Here is an 18,952-nt window from a genome sequence, read left to right on the forward strand (position 1 = left end):
GTTGTTTTACCAATAACCCCAGGCAGCTCCAGCAGAAGCCTGAGCTGCTCATGCCATTAGGGACTGGTGTGGTGTCCCTGTGGCTCTGCAGGGATTCTGTGCCTGTGCCATTAGGACTGGTGTGGTGTCCCTGTGGCTCAGCAGGGGTGCTGTGCCCATACCTGGTTGGAGCCAGGGTTGGGGACGTTGATGATGCCTGCAGCCTGCTTGGCCTGCAGGTAACTGATGAACGCGGCCTTGAGCGACTCTGTCTGACTGACCACGTCCTCCTGGTCCCGGCCGCAGGGCAGGGCCAGCAGCAGGCAGTAATCGCTCTCCACCTGCAATGGAAGGACATGGTCAGGGAAATGCTGGATGAGTGAGTGCTTCCCAACCATCCATCCACTATCCGGGGCGGGGGGAAATCCTCACTTTAAATTCTTAGATGTTACAATCTGTACCCCAGAGAAGCTGTAGCTGCCCCATCCCCAGAAGTGTCCAAGGCCAGGCTGGACAGAGCCTGGAGAAATCAGGAATAGTGGAAGGTGTCCCTGCCCATGACAGGGGGTGGGATGGGCTTTAAAGCCCCTCCAACCCAAACCAGCCTGGGATTCTGTGATTCCAACACTTGCTGAGAGCATGGCCACAGTGGAAAGACTAAAAATGGATTTTCATGTCCACCTGAATTCCACACCTTCCTCAGACACACTGAAGCCAGCAGCAGTTTGTTCCAGGGCTGAGAGTGACTTAAAGGTTTCCTAGCTCTCATTGCCTTTTCCATAAAAGCAGTGTGAGAGCTATTGCTCATCACCTGCAATCCGTGTTACACTCTCTGGGTTGAAGGAATCAGTGTTAATACCAGCATCCCAAAACCAGAATCATAGGAATCTCCTGGATTGGAAAGAATCCACAGGGCACATCGAGTCCAACTCCAGGCCATGTACAAGATCCCAACAATCCCTCCCCGTGGATTCCTGAGAGAGGTGTCCAAACGCTCCTTGGGCTCTCGCAGCCTCAAGGCCGTGCCCATTCCCTGGGGAACCCATGTGACAGAAGCCTGCTGGTGGGCTGTTCTGGGAGCACTGGTGGTTTTCAGCTCTGCAGGTGGTGAGACCAGCCCGGCTCTGAGCACAGGGATTCCCAAACTCCCTCCCTGCCCCATCCCGGGCCTCACCATCATTCTCCGGGCAACCCCCTCCAGCTGGGAGGCCTCGAGCCGCATGCGCTGCGCGATCCGCAGTGGGGGCCCTCCCTCGGGCGCCGGCAGGGACCGGTGCGCCAGGACGTTGTTCCCGGACACGAAGTGCAGCTGCACGGCTGCCGTGTCGTTCTTGAGAGCCAGGAGACCCTGCCAGACAATGGGGTATTTCTGGGAAGAGAGGGAGAAGAGTATTACACACAAAGCAAGGGGAGTGGGATCTGAAATCCCGGCTGATCTGCTCGGCTGCCACCAATACTTCCATTGGAGGTTTAAAGGCTCAGCAGAGATGTAACACTAGATCACCCCTCTACAGGCCAGGCTTGGGTTACATTCTGTTAAATCAGGAATTCAGTCCTTTTCCTTCCAGCTGGCCAGCCTGCCTGGGTGGATCCCGTCATCCCAATTCCTCTGCTGCCCACCCAGCACAAGGCTGTTCCTCAATGCTGTTTTCATTTTTACAAATGGACAAATTGAGAAATAACAACAGGAGAAGAATGGCTCAAGGTTATACGGGAGATAACATGGTGCTGAACACAACTCTCAGTTCCTTGTTGGTACCTGTTCCTCACTGCCTCCCTCCTCTTTCTCATTTTCTCCACTTACGAGAGTGGTTTTCCCTTTTTATTTAAATGAAATACACCACCATTTCTCCTCTGCCCATGAGGAAATACTTTCCAAGAAAATGCTGACTTGCAAAACTGACTTGGAACAGTAAACATGGCTAAAATCCGTCAGGGACAAAACAACACAAAAACCAAATAATGCCTTTTCTGCATCTGAAGTTTTTGATGCAAGAAAGACCAGATTTGATGCTGAGACAGAACCAGGTGATTTCCCCCATGATCAGGAGCATAATACTCACTGTCAGGAGCTGGACCATATCCACCGGTCTCTGGGACACAGGGTGAGGGGATGGCTCCTGCTTGAGCGTGGACTGTGGCTCTGGGCGGCCGAGGGGCGGCCCCGAAGTCGTGGGGATAAACATGGATTGCTTGGAAACCGCCTGCGGCTGATGTGGTGATGGAATCTCCTGCTTCATGGAGATGGCAACAGGCGAGGGATAGGAGGTCTGGCTCGTGTCCCCTTGTGCCCTCTGGAGGTGGATGTGGGGGTCCATCTGTGCCGTGTGCCTGTTCACAGGGGGGTGGTGACTCTGCTCCGGCCCTGCTGCCGCTGGGCCCTTGGGATCCTGTGGGATCTGAGGGGTCTTGCTGCGGACTGGCTGGCTGGGGTGTGAGTGCTCACCCTCTGGCAGACCCTAGGGAGCAGGCAGGGGGAAAAGGAAAGATGTTTAGGCCAAGGGTGTATTCAACCCCATTATAACATTGCCAGGACACCATCAGATTCCTGATGAAGACATCCGTGTTACAGTACCAAGCCTGCTGAGGTAGCACTTCGGACAGTCCCCCACTTCCAAGCCCACCTGAGCTGCAACCCCACTCCCTGGATTCTGCCCCAAGTCCATCCTTAGCCTCACCATCCATCCAAGGATGCCTGACCCACGCACCACCATGGTACTGACAATTGTCTCTGACACCTCTACATCCAGAGACCTGCAGGCAACTTCACCCCTCCTGGGTGGAGTCCCAGAGGAGTTCAGGAAATGGGAACTTTTGGCTTCTTATGATGCTAAGCAGCATTTGAACTCCATTTCCCGCAAGAAACAGCTCAAAACCGTCCAGATTCCAGGGAGACAGATAAAGGATTTTCTTTCTCACCTGAGACGGGGTCATGCTCCGGGAGGGCAGCCCGATGGGCGAGGCACCCGGGAACTGCGGATGCCCAAGCTGTGCCGTGTGGTAATTCCTCATGTCACCATACACGGAGCGGTAATCGTGGAAAGAGCTCCCGGCAGGATGCATGATCTGCACCCCGTGTGGGACCACCACGGGCTGCGTCAGGGGCAGCCCAGGCAGCTGGCTGCCCGAGGGCACGCTGAGCAGCCGGGGCTCGCTGTGGGGAGAGTGGGCCATCTTGCCTTCTGAGGATTTGGGAGTCTCTTTCCCGGGCTGCGGGGTCTTACTGACCGGGGGAGTTTTGACGGCCCCTTCAGGTGTCCGGGACTGTCGCGTTTCCGAGTGGTGCTCGCCCACGGCGGCCATATGTGGGTGCATGATCATCCTGACGTCCCGCGGGACGTTGTACTGGTCCAGCCGCAGGCTGCTGGGGTGCATGCGGTAGTCGGGCTGCATCACCAGCACGTCGGACTGCACTGGGGCGGGCCCGCGGCACACTGCAGTGTGGTGGAAGTGCAGCTCCTCCTCGGGGGGATGCTGGGAGGACAGCGGGGGCATGACGATGTCTCGGATGGGCGCTGGCTGCGGTGTGCTGGATCGCTGAGGTTTGATCTCCATCTGGGGTTGCAGAGCAGCTCGAGGGGAGTGGAGCGTTTCTGGGCGGATGCCATAGGGAATGCCGGAGAGAGGAGGGGTGTTCATCCTCACCTCACCTTGGGACAGATGGCCCAGGGACACAGTCTGTGTTACGCTGTGGGGGGGCATGATAACAGATTGCTCGGGATGCATGCTGGATATGTACTGAGGAACGGGAATTCCCGGTGCCAGCATGACTGGGGTGCTGCTGGACAAAGCCGGAGATGAGGTACTGCCGGGATGACAGGCCCGGGGGAACGGCGACGACGAGTGCCCGCTGGTACGCGGCGAGTGCGGCTCCTGTTTGCTGACCCCCAGGTGGGAGATGGCCCGGTCGGTCGGGGTGCTGGGGCCTGAGCTGACGTGATTTGCTTCTGCATGCATCTTCCCAGAGAGGGAAGGGTGGTGAGGGCTAACTCCAGGACTCAGGCTGGAGGGTTGCAGAGTCTTGGTCTCCACTTTCAGAGCAGCTGGGTCAGACAGTTTTTTGTTCACAACCATCTGGTTATGGACCAGCACGGGTGGAGTGTTTACAGTCTGCGTCAGGACCTTGCCAGGCTGAGACGCCGGGGTCTGGACAGCAAGGTGGGACGAGTCAGGCTTGTCCAGTGTGGCACGCTCCTGTTTGACAGAGGAGATGACGGGCGAGGTGTTGTAGGGCTGTGTTCCGAGTACCAGTGAAGAATGGGTGGAAACAGCCCCATAGCCCGCCGAGGTCTGGGAGCCTTTCGGTGCTGGCTGGGAAGGCGTGATAGGCTCCTGTTTAATCTGAGACTTGGATACAGACTGCTGGAACTCGATGTCCACAGCACTGGCTGGGGGAATCTGGCTGATCTTGGCACTGATTCGCTGAGGACCTTCTGTCTTCTGCCCTGAGTAACTCAGGAGCACCACACCTTCCGAGGTGTTTACCCGCAGCCCTGGACTGGACCCACTCTCCACAGGCCTCTCCTCGATAATAGACATAGATCCTGGATGAAACCTGCTGTTATCATTTGTACTTGACCTCTGCTTAAATTTTGGCGAGGGAGCGTTGACGAGACAGGTCTGGGTTTGGGGAGCTTGTTTCACCAAGGTGATCCTCGGAGCCTCCTCCAGATCCACGCTGTGGGGCATCCTGCTGATGACAGAAGTGGCTTTGGGAGCAATCACGGTGTTGATCTTTTCCTTCTCACTGAACACTGGCGCTTCAGCCACTGGTGGCTCCAGGGCGTTGGTGACAGGAACGGCCAGCTTCTCCTCAGAAACCGGCTTGGTGGCCTCCATGGCAGGGTGAAGAGGTGCCTCCTCCAAGCATGGCGCACTCACCGGCTCCGCGTGTGTCGTTGTCACGTGTGTGGAGGTTATGCTTGTTGCTGAGACATATTTGGGCTCCATGAGTATCTTCCTCAAAGTGCTGGAGTTTGTGTCAATATCTGAGGCCTTTGTGTCTGGTGGAAGAGCAGGTGGGGGTGTGGAACGGGCACGGGGCTCCTCGTGCCTGACCATCCACTCTGGCACCTTGGCAGCGCCAGAATGAAGGGGGACAATGGCAGTGGGCACCGGAGTGGGTAGCTTGGCTGCCACCGTGGGGACAGCAGGAAGGGCTGCATTCGGAGCACTCGGTGGCGTGATGGGAGCATTCTCCAGGGGTGACCGGATCTTGAACCCGCTCTGACTCCCCTCATCAAGGGGTACCGGTGGGGCACCCAGGTCCAGAGGAGCCGGAGCGGGCGCCTTTGGAGAGGTGCTGCTCTCAGGGACAGCCTCGTGTGCAGCCACGACATCATCAGCCACAGCCTTGGTGACATCAGAAGTGCTTGGCTCCATGGATGCTGTGGGTTTGATTTGCTTTTCTTCCTTTGAGGCTTCTTCAGGTTTTGTCTTTACTTCATTGGCAGGGGGTGATTTGCTCTGCACCCTCTCTGGCTCAAAGGTGTTGACTTCAGTGGCATCACCCTTCCTGCTTGTGCTCTTCTTGCGTCTCTGCCGTGTGGTTTTCTGGCGGCTCTTTTCCTTCCGAGCAACTTCAGCCTCCTGCGAGGTCTCAGCCTCCTGCGCAGAGTTGGAAGATTCGCTGAAGCTGACTTCGGACTCCTTGCTCTCAGTCTCCAATGCCGACGGGACAGAGCCGGGCACCGGCTGCACCACAGGCTCGACAGCAGCCTCGGTTTCTAGGATATTGTTCACTGCCTGATCTGTCTCAGGCTCCATCTCCTCCTGAGGAGACTGCAACACCAAGGGCTCTGTGGGGATTTCAGCCTCTGATTCAGCAGGATATGTTGGTGGTGCAGGGAAGTTTTCCGTCTCCCCGGAAATATCATTGATGATGGAACCAATGGCTGCTGCCAGCTCCGTTTCGCTGGCCTGGTGTGCAGGTTTATCTGCCTCCTCCTCCTGACGGACTTCAGCCACATCTGTCGTTGGCTCTTTGTAGGCAGCAATTGTCGGAGGAGTTTCAGTGAGTTTTGCAATATTCTCCACCGCCTGCTCAAGCTCAATCTGCTTTGCTAACTGGGCAGCTTCAGGCGACTGCTTGGGCTCCCGCATCACCTCCTTTTCCATTTCTGGGAATGAATCTTCTACCTCATTCTTAGAGAAGTGGGGTGGCAGGATGTCCTCTTTTGGAGGGCTCTTCATCTTGGATGGTGACACTGCCACCGGCTCTGCCTCCTCTTCAGTGGGCCGCAAGGCGCCCTTGACTTCATCAACGTTGAGGCGTATTTCTACATTTTTGAGACACACGGATGCCTTGTCAACAACGGTTTTGGTATTTTTGTACCTTCCCCTTTTGGATTTCGTAACCTTTTCTGGCACCGGCTTCTTCTCAATGATCTCAACTGTGGGGATTTCTAACTGATTTTTCTCCACATCCAGTTCCTTCCGATCACGTTTCTGCTCACCTGCTGCTGGCTCTTTCTCAGTGGCTTTTGCTTTACTGCTGTTGTCACTGATGCTCGATTCCTGACTGCTTCTTTCAGCAGCATCTTCGGATTCAGCCGTGGTATCGGTTTTCGGTTCATTCTTCCCTTTCTTCCCCTGTTGGCTGGCAGCAGCTGATGAGTGACTGTGTGTGAGCTTCTGGGATCTAGGAGACCTCCAACCCTCTGCAGGTTTAGGAGCTTCCACAGTATCTTTAGTTTCAGCCTCCTCCACCTCTTGTTGTACCGGCTCGGACTTTATTGGAGAGATGTCCTCCTCTGGCTTACGGCGGGTTTTGGGAGGTCTTCCCCTCCTCGGGGTTGTGGGAACAGTTGTCACTGTTTCCTGTGGTTCCTTTTCCACTCTCTTCCTGGTGGATCTAGTGACCTCCATGGAGTCCTTCACCGGAGATGGGCCTTCATTGTCCCCTGTGGTAGCATAGACCGACCTCACATTTCTGCGCCTGGTCCGCCCTATTGGCAAGCTCAGCTCCACGTTTTCCGGCTCTGCAGCAGAACTTGGGGATTTAGCAGCATTCCTTGAAACCTTTTCTGCCTCCACTTTCAATTCAGAAAGCTTCTGGGTCTCCCCACGAGGAGAGCTCGACCTTTTCAGTTTTTCACGGTCAATTCTTTCACTCTTCCTCGTGACAGGCTTTTCTGTGACATTAGCTGCAGCTGACTGCACAGGAGTCTTGGACCGTTTACTTTTGTAGGATTTTTTATCTTTTGCAACAACCGGAGGTTCCACTTCCATATCATTGTCGGAAACAGGCGGCAGGACCTCAGCAACTGCCTCCACCTTTTGACTCACACCCGCATCAGTGTTGGCAGAAGGTGGAGGATTTTCCTCTTTAGGTTCTGCAGTCTCATCTGACTTCTGAACTAGCTTGGGCGGAGGTGGAAGCAGCTGGACAGCTTCAGTTTCTGGATCTATGCTGATGTCTGCATCAGAAAACGAGGCCCCAGGAGTGGGAGGTTTGGTATCCAAGTATGAAGGATGCTCTGTTGCCACAGCATCTTCCTCTGGCACCAGGGTTGTAGCAACAATTTCTTTACTCGCTTCTACAACTGGTGGAGGTTCCGTTTGCTCAGGAGGCTCCATTTTGACAGGTGCAGCAAGATCAGGGAAAGGTTTTTGTTCCTCTGCTGCAGCAGCAGGTTCAGAAGGTTTCTCTTCTTTGACAGAAGCAGGTTCCACCAGGATTTTTTCACTCACTATTTTCTCGGGAGCAATGGGAGCTGGCTCCTGTGGGAGGACGGTGACTGAAGAGGGACCAACAACTGAGGAAGGTTTATGTTCTGTTTCCTTATTATCAGGAACAATTTCTGGTGTTTTCGGCCGGTTTTCTTTATCTTCCTGTTTCTCCACCTCTTTTGGTTTCTGATCTTTCTCTTTTTCTTTCTGCTGCATTCGTGTCAGCTCAACAAACCTACTGTGGAAGAGAACCACCGGCTCTTGCACCAGATCAGCCGTGCTGTTCGTCCCATCGGAGGAGGACTGTCTCCCATACAACCTTCCGGAGATGAAGTCCAGATCGTCATCCTTCCTTTCTAAATGCTGCAGGCGTTTGGAGTCCTGTTCAAAGATTGAACTGTGCAAAAACCGAGAAGCGAACAGCTCCTGCCGCTCTTGCTCCTCCTCTTTATGATCTTCTTTCTTATCATCCAGTTTTCCACCTTCGGAATCGGTTCTGATTTTTTTCTTTTTCATATACCAGGATGGAATAGGTCTTGGAGCTGAGTCAACCTTCTCTTTGTCTTTATTGTTTCTGAAACTAGCAAATCTTGAATCCCAGTCTAGAAAGGACCAGTTTTCCTCTCTGGAGGAAGAGAGGGATTTAGCCCTTTCAAGCAAGGCCTTTGTGTCAGGTGTGATTGTCTTGTCCAATGCAAAAGAGTAGAATTTGTTTCTTTCTAAAGAACTGGGCTGGAGTCTTTCCTCTCTTTCACGGAACTTCTCTTCTCTGTCCCTTAATAAAAAAGACAACCTGGAACTCTCTAACAAGGATGAGGTTTTTGGGGAATGGGGCTTGTTTTCACCATCGTCATCTGAATCTGAAGGCACCTCCCCAGGTTCCAGGTCTCGGACGGACCGTTTCCGTATGCTGTCTCTTTTCACAATGCTGCTTGGAAAGCTGATATCGACTCTCCCAGGCTCTTGCTTCACTTGGGTTTCCCACCTACTCGAGTCTTCCTCAGAACTCAGCACAGAGAGTTTTATTTTAGCCATTTCTGCCATCTGCTCCCTTCTACTGGAATCATAAGGATTGAATTTCAGTGAGTCCTCCCTCACAGTCATGTTAGAGTATGAAAGACTCTTTTCTTCTATTTTAGGTGATTCTTTGGTTTCCTTCAATGGCATTATCCTTGGAGAATCAAGCGTGTCGTCATCCTCATGGAATGGGAAGTGCCTGATGCTTGGGGAACAGGACATTCTTTCAGAGTCCTCACTCACCTGACGAGAACTTCTGTAGTTCCTTTCTCTCTTAGTGCTAATTTCAAAGTCAAACTGGTCAGTCTTTTTCCTTTTACTTGGTGGAGAGTCATCGGTGACGTCTTGCGGAGGCTTTCCCACCTCGTGAACCAGACTCCGCTTTTCATATTCATCCACATCTTTCTTTGGACTGCCAAACTTCTCTGACTTTGCTATCTCCATTTCCAGCTGCTGCTTCAACCTGCGACTTTGCTCCATTTGTTTCCGGTAGCTCTGTGTGTGGTCAATGTCAATGCTGATTTTCTCCTCTGTGTCAGCTGAGGCAGGTTTCTCTTGGCCAAGTTTATGGTCTGGTGTTTCCTCAGGAAGGCTGGAGTAGTTCTTCCTTGCATCCTCTCTCTCCATTCCCTGCTCGTCCAGCAGCTGTACCTGTTTATGTTGGGGTTTTATCGGGTTCGCTTTTTTAGGAGGGAGTTCCTGAACTTCCACAGGCTCATCTGGTGCCTCCAGGAGCCTCGCCTGCAGATCCAGGGTGGGACGCATGCCAATCCCACTGACATTAAGACTGTCCTGAATTTCTTTGGGGCTAGTAACAGGAATAAGTCTTTCCAGTTTGAGTTTTTTAGATTCCCTTTTAAGCATCTCCTTCCTCAAGGGTTTTCTCTCCAGCTCTCCTTCCCTTAACACTGGTGTTTCTCTAGATGATGCTGTCGCATCAAGCTGCTTTTTCAAAACCATCCGTGCATCCTCCTCATCTTGGCTGCTCCGTTTTACATCCAGTTTTTGCCTGTCGGGTTTCGGATTCGCATCGGCAAAACGCCTTTTACGAGCCTCCAACTTATCTAAATCAACTGCGTTGGCCCCCTCCGAAGTTTGTTCTGTCTTCAAGTGCTTTTTGGGTTTCATTTTTCCCTCCTTATCCACCACTTCAATGTGACTGGCAAGGGCTTTCTCCTTTTGTACCTTAGTTCTGACAGGTTCTACTTTAGACTGCTCAGACTTGGCTTGCTCAGCCTGGGATGTCTGGGTTTTCTGTTCAAGCAGCGGAGATTTCAGAGTGTCATTATCCAGCTTTGCCCTCAGTTTCTCCAATGCAGGCTGATCAATCACCTTCCCCTCCTTTTCCTTCACACGGGTCAGCACAACACAGGGCATCAGCTCCAGGCGGTTCTTTGCTGTCCCTTCTTTGTCACCCCTCTCTTTGCTTTGTTTACTGGTGCCCTTCAGTTTTTCTGGGCTGGGCTCTCTCTCATTCTCCTGATCTGTTTCCGAGGACTGAGAGCTGGGCGAATGGATTTTTGCTTTTCGTTTCTGCTTATCTGTTTTCTCCTTTTCTATTTTTTCCAGCTTTTCCTTCCTCACCAAGCGCTTCTCCTTGTCCACTCTCTCCTGCTCGAAAACACGCTCCTTCTCCACTTTCTCGTTTTTTGCGTATCGTTCCACGCGGGCTTTGTCGAGTTTATCATATCGTGGAGGGGACAGTGAACTGCAGCTGCCACTGCGATCTGAGGACCTGCTGTAAATCCTCCTCTCTGAGTCACTCTGCAGCCGTTCTGACTGCGAGGGGGACGCTCCAGGGCTCTGCGGGCGCCGGGAATGTGTCGGGCTCTGGCTCCGCTCAATTGGTCTCCGCTCGTGGTCTCTGTCCCGATCGGATTCGAACCGTTCCCTCTCCCTCTCCCTCTCCCGTTGCCTGTAGCTGTACTCCCTGATGTCCTGCTCGTATGGATCTCCCCGGTAATCCCGGTATTCGCGAGGGTCGTCGTAGTATCGTGGGTCATAGTAGTCTCCTTGATAGGGATCCCACTCGGTGTAGAACTCTCTGCCCCGGGCTGGGTATTCCCGCCGAGGATCTTCGGGATATGTCCCTGGGGTCCGAACGGTCTCATAGTAAGTACGGTCAGGGGCGTATTCGTAGGATCCTCTTCGCTCGTCTCTGCTAAACATAAGAATAAACAGATTCTGGTTCTATTTCTCAACCAATGTACTCTGTTACCATAGGTTTTTGCTACCTAAAGGAATAATTTTCTGATCTTTTTTCATACGTGCATCAAGGCAGCTGCACATAGAGGTTTGGAATGGAATCTGTGTGCAGTGGACATATACTTTTGTTAACTTATTAAATACCAAATATACTTCATGGGTAATATCGTAACAGCTCTTCCAAGCACTATTTCACCACCCTCACTCCTTTGTTTTTGTCAAATTCAAACCTTGCATGAAATGAAGGTAAAACCAATACAACACCTGTGCACCCACACAAGGCTGGCAGGGTGGAAACACCCCTTTATCCAGAACCTGAGACCTTAATTTGACTCTGAAAACACGGGTGAAATCAAAGGTCAGGCATGGAATCTCTCCCTTACTAAGCAGCAAAGTGATGGTAAGATTTCTTTAAAAATACTAAGCCCTGCAAGTGATCTCTTAATTCCCAAATTAGCTCTTCCACTACATGTGACCTGCTGGCGTAGCCTGTTTACAGTAAAACCAAGTCAACAAATATCAGGTTGTTTATAAGATCAGGTGAATTCATTCAGCAAAGTAAGTCAAGCAATTAATGCTGCTATTTCAATACCTCTAAGCAGTAAAAATAAGTAATTTCTAAGACTGAACATGGTAGGGAGGTGGAATATAGCTGGAGTTCCAATTCCCCACCATTACAGAGTGTTTTGCACACTCTGTACTAAGGTGGGGTCGGGCTCTACTTCCAGAGAACAAGGGACAGGACAAGAGTAAACGGCCTCAAGCTGTGCTAGGGGAGGTTCAGGAAGGACATCAGGAGAAATTTATCCATGGAAAAGATGGACAGGAAATGGAAGGGGCTGTCCAAGGAGGTCTAGAGTCCCCATCCCTGGAGGCATCCAAGGAAGGCCTGGATGTGGCACTCAGTACTCTGGGCTGGCTGACAAGGAGGGGATCATTCACAGGCTGGACCCAATGACCTTGGAGGTCTTTTCCAACCTAAATGATTCTGGGATTTCTCATAGGTTTATTTGGCTTCACAGTTTATGTTTTATGTTAAAAGCTGACAACTTCCACCTTTTAAGAAAAGTACAAAAAAGAAAGGACAAAACATGGAAGACAAAAACCTCATCCTGACAAGTGAAGTGGGATGTTGTGAAAAGCAGCTGTGAAGTTAAAAATATTGATCAGGGATTTTGTTTGGTTTTTTCATGTTTTTTGTTTTCCCCTTTGGGTCATATTTAGACTGGCTCCAACTAAAACCTCAAGAAAAGGTGGTTTGTGCAGATCTCAGCACCTCTGCAAAGAGGAGCCTGGAGGGACACCAGAAGCTGCAGAATTACAGGAGTTACTGCAGAGCTTGCTCCACTGCTTCATGATCCATTAACCCTATGGATCTCCTAATGATTATGTGAGCAGAGTGACAGAGAAGGAAAAACCAGACTAACATGTGCCCAAACACCAGAAATCAGGGTCCTGCTCAGGATTATTCCATGGCAAAGACAAGCCCACCTGAGCCCTGTGTGCTAAAAAACATCCAAAACCGCCCATCTCTTGCCTGAATCTGGCACAGATCTGAGGAAATGCTTATTGCTGGCACATCACAACATCCAGCAAGGCTTGGGGAAGGCACACTTGTATTTCCATTATGCAAATCCTGATTGCCAATTTCCAAAGCCTGCTTGCTTTTAAATCTCATTTTGCATTATGTCAGACTAATGTATTTTGAGGCAAAAAACTATTGAGCTTATCTAGATCCCAGGTATAACCAGCGTCATGCAGGGCTGACTCCTGGGTGGGCAGAGCCCTCACAATCAGCTAGGCTCTGAAGGGAATAAAACACAGGTGTTTTTTCAGTCAGTGAAGGTAAAAAAGCCCAAAATGTGGAGTGTTTCTGTGCTAGGTTTTCAGGGATAAATAAGCGGCTGTGCAGCATGAGGTGTCAGCTGCTGCTAAGGGGCAGCCACACAGGATGCAGCTTTATTAACAATAAAAATGCATCCTTGCTCAAATTGTATTATTTTATCAAGTTACAAACAAAGCTGTTGGAAAGAGGGAGGCGGAGGATCAGATTTTACTCTCTGCTCAAGGGCTGAGAAGCAGTTTATCAGACTTTATGTATACCCACCAACACGCACATTTCTCTGTTACAGATAAGCTGTTCTTTGCATTCCTAAGATGTGATGAATGACTCCCAACTGTGTCCCGGTGACCCACCAGAGAAACCAGAGACTTAAATCTGGATCACACAGACAACTGAAACCTCCACCTCAGCAGGAATTCCAGTAACTGGCTACGCCTTAGATGTGTGAGATCCTGCCTGCTCTAATCTGCACACCTTAAGTTTGACCACCTAAATTTAATTTTAAAAATAGTGAAGAGGTAAAAAAAGAAAAAAATCAGAGGTGTTTTTAATAAAACTTAAAAAATAAGGATAATGTTGAGAGGAAAAAAATTTGTTTAAGAATTATGGCCTGAAGAAAGTTTGGTTGTATGATGAGGAGGACAATGATTGCAAAAGGATTGTGTAAGGTGATGCTGGAAAACAAAAAACTGAATAAAGCTGATAAATAAAATAGTTGGTAAATAAAATTGATACATGCCTTCTTTCTGCCAGCATTTCATAGAAGTCTCTGATATCTTGACCTGTTTTCTCCATGGAATGATAAAATGCCAACTGACTCTCCCGATTTGCAAAGTCCACCTGAAAAAGAAAGGGGAAATTACATTCAGTCACAGAAACATCCCACTCTGCCAACATTTCCCTGTCCCCTGAAGGTGGGAGCAAAACTCAAAATGGGAGTAAAATTTAATAAAAAATGTCAAAAGCTTCCCAATTCTGGCCCTGCACATCCCCAGGAATAAAGATCTTTCTTAGTGGAGCTGTGTAACTACCTCCTTACCAAGTTGTTGTAGCTGCCATCCCAGAGGCTTCTGTTGGGCAAAGCAGCAGGAAAAATACACATTGTTATCGTGGTATTGATGTTTTTAATGACAGGACAGTTCCAAAGTCCCTTTTATCTCAGTACTACAGAGAGTCAGGATTATGAATCCATTCTGGACTCCATGGTGTCTGCCCAGGGTTATAGGGCAGGGAAAGAACCAAGCCTCAAGAACTGCAGCTCCCTGTTCCAGCTACTCCAAGAATTGGTGTTTTCTAGTACTAAAATGCTAATGGTATAGTGAAAAAAATTAAGGATTAGAAGGGATTTCATTATGGAATATTATGGAACAGATCACATAGTGGAATATTTTTAACATTCCAGTTCTGTTATTTTTTAAGTCAGCCCAGTCCTGTGTGTAACCACAACAATGGAGCACAGGCCCACATTGGGGGTGTTGCTTATTCCGAAGTCATTAAGCAACAAGATCCACACAAGACATGAAACTTTTAAGGGACCACACACTTTCCTGCATAGTAAGGTGACTGATATCCAACACCACACTCAGAAACTACAGAATATCCAACTCCCAGCCCTGGGTGAGGTGGGAAGCTGCTGAGATCATGCCTAACATCACTGCCCATTCTTTAGGAGACGAGAAAGGAGGAGGAAGAAGATAATTCAAAGGGTTGGCTTACACCTTACATCCCCACTTAGTCGGACTGATGGGACAGTCAGAACAGGTATCACCACATTCACCCAAATCCAAGATATCCCTGTAAATGTTAAGTGCTGCTCCAGGAAGAAAAATATTTTCTGTGTATTTTTTAAAGTAGTGTTTTCAATTATTGATTAAAATCTGTTGCAAGGAAGGATGAGACGATCTTTAAGGTCTTTTCTAATCCAAACCATTCCATGATTCCATGACTGTGTGTTGAGGTGACTGTACCCCAGAGCCTGGACATCAGTATGGGGCAGCTGGATGCAGCCATGTGTTTTCCTGGAGGAACTCACACCTTCAGATTTCCTTTTTTTAACACAAAAACAGACAAAAGTTTGCCTTGGATTGGGGTAAACGAGGCAGTGACACGGACACCAACACTCAGGAGCTCAGAGAGACAAGTTCAGCGAAACAAACATCAGAATACTGGAAAAGGCTTTATAAGTAACAGTTCAGGATTCCCTGACATCTTGATAAGCTGAGTATAAAAATGTAATTTAAGCCTTTGATATGTGGGACGTGTGTGTCCTGCCAAGTATTTCTCGAGCCTGGCAGTCTGCACTGCCAGCATTTAAGGGGGAAGGCCTAAACACAATTTATTCCTCCTTTTTGCCTGTTTTGTTTTGGAGGTCATTCTGCACACCTTAATTTTATTCCCACCGATTTTCCTCCCCTTGGTCTCTTTTACAGCTGCTTGTGCATATTCAATCTCATTGTAGAGAACCAGGGCCATGCCTTTTAAGCGGTCAAACACCACCTGTAAAAAACAAAAAAACAAAACAAAAACCAAATAAGAGCCTCATCCACAGGACTTAATGTCAGTCCCAACAAAATCCTAAGTCATGGGGATACCAGTAAGGAAATAATTTTTAGCAAGGTGAATTTCCAGGCTTTTCTGATGAGGTATATTGGAATGAAGAGACAATAAAAGGACACGGGACTGCTTTGAATTGTGGATATTGTGGCTTGAGGTATATTATGCCTTTATTTTGTTTTTCTGTATTTTACTTTTAATATTTTTTCTTTGTTGACTGAGGTTTGTAACATTTCTTTGTTAAGGTTTGGGGTTTTTTAATTTCCAATGTGTTTTAGGGGGGAAAAAAGGTAAAGGGAACATTTAATCCCAAAGTGGAACCAGCTTTTGTTATCGGTCCGCAGTACCACTCATCAGTTGTTAAACGCCTACTTTCCAAATATTGCCTTCCTGTAGCAGCATAAATGTATTATTCAAGCAACAACAGCTAGAATAAAGAATGTCAAAGCTGCAACACAAACCCACAAAAATCCTTTGGGGAAGCCAGACCCTTATGCTGCAAAGATTTACACACGTTGCTTAATTTTAAGCACATCCATGTCCAACAAAAATACACAGGACAACTCCTACACTGAAGTTTAGGCACATGATAAATCACTTGCATGGGAGAAGCTCCCACTGCCTGACACGGGTAGGCTGCACCATTGTTGACTTTCTCTCTTCTTCCATGTACTTTTGGCACTGAGACTGCCCTGACTGCTTTTAAAAAGTCTTTTTTTCTCGGTCTGATGAAAAAAAACATAGTTATGTCTAATTATGTAATTAGCAAACATGAGTAATTACGTAATTAGACGACTGTTCTTCCAACTAACATTTAAGAAGTTTTGCATGGGAGAGACTGTACTGCACAAGAGCAATAAATGGTGTCCAATACTCAGCATCTCAGCTCACTCAAAATACTTTTTTTTTGGTTGCTGTCTATGTTGACAAAGCCCTGTCAGCCCAATTCCACCCCAGAGAAAATTTTTTCTACCTGAGCTGTAAAGCCCTGGACAGTGGGGTTGAAAGGACAGGATGGGAAGAAAGGAAGACAGTAAGGAATTGGAAGCACACACCAAAGCCTCCCACCTACCTTCACCACAGGCCCGTATCGGCAGAAATGTCGGGTCAGATACTGATCCGTAACGTTTGTGGAAAGCCCATCTAACCACACGCAGTTTGTAGGCATGCTCTTCCCAAAACCCAGCTGGACACAAAAGGGCAAAACTTCCATCAGTACAGTGCACAAGGGTTAAACTCACTGAACAGAGCCTGCCTAATGAAAGACTTATTTGGAGAAAGCTGATGTTTGTACAGATTTTCTAAAATTAGCATCTGGTGCAGGTGCAAGACAAAATCAAAGAGCAATTAATGAAAATAATTCTGCTTGTTTAAACAAATACAGTGTTTGACAACATTGGGTTCTTCTACAGTTTGAATGTCTGAGAAGTGACAGATTGACAGCTCTGGGGCCTGACAGGCCCCGTTTGCCTTGGGGAGTGGGATGGATTCCCAGCACAGCCTCGCCAGACGTGGCCCTTCCAGGCCAGGGAACATCAGTCTCTGAGAGCTCAATCCCAGGATTGCGTGTGGACAGAGATAACAAAAACGCTGATTAATCCCAATCAGATGATGATTGAAACCATCACGCTCTGATATGATCTCACATTAAAAATCATCTTCCATAAACTACCCTGCTGTGAAACATCCCTCGATGCGGCGATGGAAGATATAGGAAGGATACAGTCCAGGGGAGGATTTCTTTACCTTGAGCCGGTTATTTCCAAGATATTCCCCATCCATCTTCTTAATGGCTTTGCACACACTGGCGATGTCGCAGTACTGCAGGAACGCGTACTGAGGGACACCGTTCACCTTCTTAATGTCGATGTCCTGGGGAAAAGCACAAAACACAACAACCCAAAGTCAGCACTCAATCCCATCTAAGAGGACTTGTTTTTTTCAGGCACACGTGTCACAACAAGCTCTTTAATTAATATTTTCTTCAGAGAGAGGATTTAAACAATAGTAGACAGTTAAAACTTTGCTGTTCTGCTGCATCTCAAAACCAAATCCTTACTGAGCAGGGAAAGCTCTTTATCCCACAGATTTAAAATCCAAGCCTGTAGAACTAAGCCTGACCTGATCAACAAACACCAGCTTTAGGCTGTTAATATTATATCAAGACGAGACAATTCAGGATCAAAGAAATACAGATTAATTTTCGCTCACAAAGGCTCAAGAGAAAACAACCTGCTCCAATCCTCTTCTGAGCCAAGCGGGGCTTCTTTTCCAAATAATCATGATCCATCCTGTTCCTAGAAACACAAAGTGATGCTGGACTCACCTCTTGAACCAGTCTGACTCATGGCAAAGGCAAAAAAGATCCTCAACTTTGGATGTTGTTGCTCTTTAAAACCAAGCCACCACAGGCCCATTCACAAGTACAGTCAGAGACTCACAAAGCCAAATAAAGGCTGATTTTAATCAATTTGAAAAAGCCCAACTAGCCAGGAGCTGGCATTTGGTTAACAAACAAGCTCAGCACTAGCACTGGAAATGTACCCAAAGCCTCTGAACAAACTCATGATATTATGAATCACTCCAAGCTGAAAATAGGAGGTGGAGGGTTTGGCTTTATTTGTTGGAATAGCAGGAGCTGCCTTTGTGAGCTACACATGGATCTGAGCACAAATGCTCCAACATCCAGGACAGGCTAATTTCATGGTTAATAAATTTAGGGACAAGGCAGCACTTTGATACGGTCTCACCCAAGAGCTCTTTATCTGAGAAAACAGAAGTAAACAGGGAGATTTACACAACTGTTAGACTCTTACAACCCTGGCCTAATGATTTAAGTGGAGTATTAATAGAAAAGTACACTTCCAAATGTCTGAAGTAGCACAACTGCAACCATGGCAAATTATACTTGACCACTCACCCTGGGCAAGCAATTCCTTGTGACAGGCAAATAAAATACCATTATTGTGCTCATTACCCCTCAGAAAGTTTATAAAGCTGGCCTCTTCTGCACCTGAGCTTGCAAGTTTTCCTGGAAACAGCAAGGCAGCGCTACCTCCCAATTCTGAGCCATTAATAATGCTGACAGGGAGCACCATGGCACACAAAAGCCAATTTACATCACCACTGATAAGCATCTTTTCAGGAGAGCTCTGCTGCTCTAACACTGGAAAAGGGTTCAAGTCACAGACACGGCACGAATTCATAAATCAGTATTGATGTCAAGGATACAACAGAGTCTGGATATACAAGGGCTGCCAGACATCATAAAATGAGGATTTTATATTTGTTCACATCGTACATGGAAGCAACATCCTCTTCTTTTAGGGGGTAGCAGGCATGTGGTTCCTGGTATGTGTGACTGATTCCTCAGCAGTGACAGAAACATGTCAGAGCAGAGTGAAGGAGGCACAGCACGTTCACAAGCATCCGCAGCTGACAGGGAGAACATGAACAACTGAAGCCCAGACTCAACAGGAATCACAGAATGAATCCCAGAATGGTTTGGATTGGAAGGGTCCTTACAGGTCGTCATCCAGTTCTACCCCCTGCCATGGGCAGGGACACCTTCCACTATTCCAGGATGCTCCAAGCCCCATCCAACCTGGCCTTGGACACCTTCAGGGATGAGGCAGCCACAGTTTCCCTGGGCAACCTGTGCCAGGGCCTCCCCATCCTCCCAGG

At 48.6% G+C, this 18,952-nt stretch overlaps 1 protein-coding gene across 8 annotated transcripts in view; it reads right to left on the reverse strand.

Annotated features, from left to right (window-relative positions):
- SPEN (spen family transcriptional repressor) overlaps positions 1-18,952 on the reverse strand; it is a 66,108-nt gene that overhangs the window by 1,935 nt on the left and 45,221 nt on the right. For 4 of the 8 annotated variants that reach the window (XM_088178853.1, XM_088178851.1, XM_088178850.1 and 1 more), the window contains exons 7-14: positions 17,015-17,140; positions 16,341-16,454; positions 15,098-15,211; positions 13,455-13,555; positions 2,899-10,828; positions 2,043-2,438; positions 1,154-1,348; positions 162-320 (exon numbers count right to left, since the gene is read on the reverse strand). In XM_088178853.1, coding sequence (XP_088034979.1) covers positions 162-320; positions 1,154-1,348; positions 2,043-2,438; positions 2,899-10,828; positions 13,455-13,555; positions 15,098-15,211; positions 16,341-16,454; positions 17,015-17,140 — 9,135 coding nt within the window. The remainder of the gene's footprint in view (positions 1-161; positions 321-1,153; positions 1,349-2,042; positions 2,439-2,898; positions 10,829-13,454; positions 13,556-15,097; positions 15,212-16,340; positions 16,455-17,014; positions 17,141-18,952) is intronic. The other 4 variants (XM_088178854.1, XM_088178852.1, XM_088178856.1 and 1 more) reach the window with 3 other exon arrangements.

This window comes from Sturnus vulgaris, chromosome 25 (genome assembly GCF_052056855.1).
Source record: "Sturnus vulgaris isolate bStuVul1 chromosome 25, bStuVul1.hap1, whole genome shotgun sequence".
NCBI lineage: Eukaryota > Metazoa > Chordata > Aves > Passeriformes > Sturnidae > Sturnus > Sturnus vulgaris.